Below are 4,330 nucleotides of genomic sequence, written 5' to 3'. Positions count from 1 at the left end.
TTAAACATCCAATCAAAATATATATTTGATCCTACTTGTGTTCCTCCTGAAGTTCAGTACACAATGGAGAGAAATGTGGAGAAATCTCATCAACCAATGGTAGACAGAGATGATATTCACTGCAGAACTATATCATATGATAGATGGGGTAACCCAGCTTTCACTGAACTACATCAACAGGTAAGACAGTTAATTACCAGTTGTTTGAATAGTTGATCATAAGTCGTTTGCAGAGTAATATTTTGTTCTGGTATTTCTTATTAAATACGATTTCTTTAAATTCATGGATCTTTTATTTCTAGCTATTATTGCAAATTATATTATTTCTTGTTTGACTGCAAATTCTATTTACAAGTAAAACTTTCTAAGTATGGTCATACTTAGTGACTTAGTGTGTATATGTAGATATGTAGGACAGGTGGATGTATTTCTATGTATATATATTTTTGGAATGCCCTTAACATTATGATGATACATTGAATCTATATATTTGTATTTAGATATTTGTTCCAAGAGAAGAAAGCATGTCTCCAGGTTACAGAGAACTAAACAGTACTGACCAATTCAGTGAGATGTCAACATTGTCATCTCGCACAGATAGAGGTCATGGATGGAGTGTCGGCAGTGCTGGACACTATGAGGAACTGCCAGGTAACTTAGAAAAAAATGAATATTTCTGCAATATAGTATGATAATCTGTTGGTCTATATTTAGTTATCATCATCATCATCATCATCATCATTTTGACATCTACTTTGGAATACTAACATGGGTTGAAAAGAATTATTTGAGGCAGATATTTCGTGGCCGTGTTTGCCTTCTTGTCACCAGCCCTCAACTATTTCCAAGCAAGATAATATTTTCCCATTTGCTGGACATGCTTTCATGAAAACTTAGAAATGAATGCTACAGCATGTGTGATGCCAATGCTCGCTGACAACTATCAATAGCAGGAGACAAGCACACAATTATTACTTTTGAATGATAAATACTATCAGAAAATTGACTGTATGCCTCCCATTTTTCTGTTTGTACTATCGTTCAAAAGAATTTGACTTGTCTGAGACAGCAGTAGAGAACTAAACCTATAATCATGTGGTTGAGAAGTGAAATTCTTCATAACACAGCCATGCTAGAGCCTTTACCATAAAAGTGAAAGCAAATTTTGTCTTTGTATAGCTTGTACATATCTGAACGGGACTTTATTTATTTATTTATACGATTCTGTGTTAAGGCTGAAATCATGTTTTCAATGGCCTATCTTACATGATAGGCTTTTAGTGATTGAGTTTCCTGCCATAATAAAGTTTCATCTGGGACAAGAGGTCAATTTATTTCTGGAAAACATCTACTCTACTCCATGAAGATCCCTGAGATGTTTGGACAAGGCATTAAATAGCTGTGGACCCTTGAATCCCAAGCTATCACAGTGCATGGTGCTCACTCTAGACAGGGTAGCTGGGACATTACTTATTTATTTGTTAAAATATACTAATGTTTTGATTTTTCATTGCTATAAACCTGTTTAAAACAGTTTACTTTTATTCATCATGCATGAATATTAAAAAAAAAAACAGCCAACACATCGATATACTTTCAGATCTATGTCGTTATCAAAGTGATCGTACATGGAATAGAAGAAATCACCCTCAACACACGCTCGACAGATCAAGGGGAGATAACAACAATGGATATCACTATCAACCAAATGTTGACAAGAACTCTTCTTGTCATCTCGACCACATACCATTGACTATAGCTGGGACCACATCTAATACAACTGAACAATCATCTATGGTGCCAATGAAAAGTGCCTTTATTTCAAACTGTAAACCACCTCTACCAGCTGTACCTAAGGTAACAACATTACCAAAGGTACCTTCAATACCTCAAGTACCACCTCTATCAACACCACAAAACTAATGCAGCAATATTTAGAAACCAACGACAGGCAGCTGCAGAACTAGAACAATGACTGCCTAAAATCCTGACAGTATTTTATATTTGTGTACTAATTTCAAATCATATTCTACCACAGATGACTAAGCCAATTATTTGCCAGTCTTCTTTATCAGCTTACATAATTTTACTTCCTCTTAATACAGACAATATCAAAAATAATTTTATCTTATATAAAAGTAGAGCTTGTATATTACTACAAATATCTGAATGGAAGTATGAAAAGTAATTATAATTGCTTGGTGCTATTTCGTCTGTCTTTACGTTCTGATTTCAAATTCCTCTGAGGTCGACTTTGGCTTTCATCTTTTTGGGGTTGATAAATTGACTGAGATCAATCTAATTGACTGGCCCCCTCCCACAAAATTTCAGGCCTTATGTCTAGAGTAGAAAAGAATATTAATATTTGATCAAGAAATTATATGACATTGTCATAACATTCCTTAGTTATAAATTTATGATAAATTTTCACCAAAATTGATAAATTTTTATCTTATTTAGTCTTTAATCAAAGTAAAGAATCACCAAAAGAAAATATGACAGAATTATCAAGATATTTTGAATGACTGGAAGAGTTAAGAATGAAATATTCTCACAAACTAGCAGTTGATATCTACCAAAGTTTTTGCTGAGAAACTTATAACCATGTATATTACTGAAACTGTCAGGATATATATATCATCATCATCATTTAACATATTCTAGTATATATATATATATATATATATATATATATACTGAAGATATCTGGATATATATACATAGGAAAGCCATACAAAAATATATAACACAATTCTCCATTATAGTTTCTGGACATTTTCTTATAAAAACTACTGAAGATAGCATAATTTCAGCAGTTAACCTAACTTAAAAAGAAACAGTTTTATTTAAGCCCTGGAAAAGCAATATTGCTTCTCCTTAAAAGTATTTTTGTTATGTAGTCAAAGTATACAAAATACTTTACTCTGTTTCTAAATTTTCAGCATTAGATTACCATTTCAAAGCAATATAAAAAATATGCATTATTGATCAGCTTTCCAAAAAGGTGGGCAAAAAAAAGGAAACAAAGAAAAAGAAAATTAGATACATGGCATATATATATCAGAAAGGAACTCCATTTGCAACTACATTTAATGAATAGGCTTCAGTTTTAATAAAAATTTTTGTTAAGTTTCGATTGTGAAATTTACAAATTTGTATTTCCATTTTAAAAGTATTAGTTCTGTAATAGGAATGCTTGTAAGAACAAACCATATTGCAATCATTATTCAACACAATTATTTGGAGCCATAATTTCGTATTTTTAAATGATTTCAACAATTTTATAATGAAATTAACTTCTAAAAATATTATTTAATAACATTTATTAAGGGTGTTTCAAGCAAAAAGTTTTATAGAACCAGACGGAAATGTAAGATAAAAAGTTTTGCAATTTTGACTGAAGTTAGAAAATAATTTTTCTACCGTAAAATTAAATATGATATATTTTTAAAATATGATATTTTTAGTTTTCATTGCTTTAAACCTTATTAATATTTCCATCCATTTAGTTGGGTACCTTCTCACCACACACATGTATATGTATGTATCTATATATGAGTGTGTCTAAGTGAAATATTTTGTGAGTCAGCCCATCATTTACTGCAAGAACTGGAGGTTGTATTTCCGTTTCCTTGCACTGGAATAATAGACAGCTTGTCATTGGCTACAACACACATTACATACAACACAACCAACTTGATAGAACTACATAACACTGTTACATACCAAACTACTCAAAACTTCTGCTAGTACTATAACTTTGTTACCAGAAGACTGAAACAATACAGTAACAACTGCATAAACGACTGACAACTGTTGGTAAGTATTTATTAAAAGTTATTCTGATGTATAAATTGTTTTTGTTGATGTTTGATCATTTCACTTCCCATTAACTACCATCTTGCTAAAACTACACCCATAGGAAAATCAGATAGTTAATTACTTCCTGTACAGCAATGTCATTTTCTATATACATTTTATATATATTTTCAATAAATACTTGAGATGGAAGTTTCATAAACAGAATTTAGTATTATTTTAATAATTACATTCTTTAAAAATATATATTTTCTCTCTTTTTGCAATATTGTCAATTTAATCATTTAGTATAGGATTAGTTGATAGATCAGGATGTAACAGACGGGATGTACTGATGATAATTGTTTTAGTTAATGTTAATTGAGTAGTTTATCAAGTTTTTACTTTATATTGTAAAATATTTGAGTATCTTGTTTTCCCAAGATTGTTAGATTCAATATCTGAGAAATTGGATCATGAAGTAGTTTTGAAAGTAAGGGAGGTTACTCTAAATAAATTAATACTCTTAATG

General features: G+C 30.7%; 1 protein-coding gene across 1 annotated transcript in view; it reads left to right on the top strand.

Annotated features, from left to right (window-relative positions):
* The window catches only part of LOC106872379 (uncharacterized), a 76,226-nt gene that overhangs the window by 2,046 nt on the left and 69,850 nt on the right, over nucleotides 1-4,330 (top strand). The window contains 5 exon segments of the mRNA XM_052972592.1: nucleotides 53-180; nucleotides 501-651; nucleotides 1,535-1,875; nucleotides 2,039-2,184; nucleotides 4,243-4,291. Of these exon segments, the coding sequence (XP_052828552.1) occupies nucleotides 53-180; nucleotides 501-651; nucleotides 1,535-1,875; nucleotides 2,039-2,184; nucleotides 4,243-4,291 (815 nt within the window).

This window comes from Octopus bimaculoides, chromosome 14 (assembly GCF_001194135.2).
Source record: "Octopus bimaculoides isolate UCB-OBI-ISO-001 chromosome 14, ASM119413v2, whole genome shotgun sequence".
NCBI lineage: Eukaryota > Metazoa > Mollusca > Cephalopoda > Octopoda > Octopodidae > Octopus > Octopus bimaculoides.
Note: the sequence above shows the minus strand (reverse complement) of the source record. Positions and strands in the feature narration are given on the sequence as shown.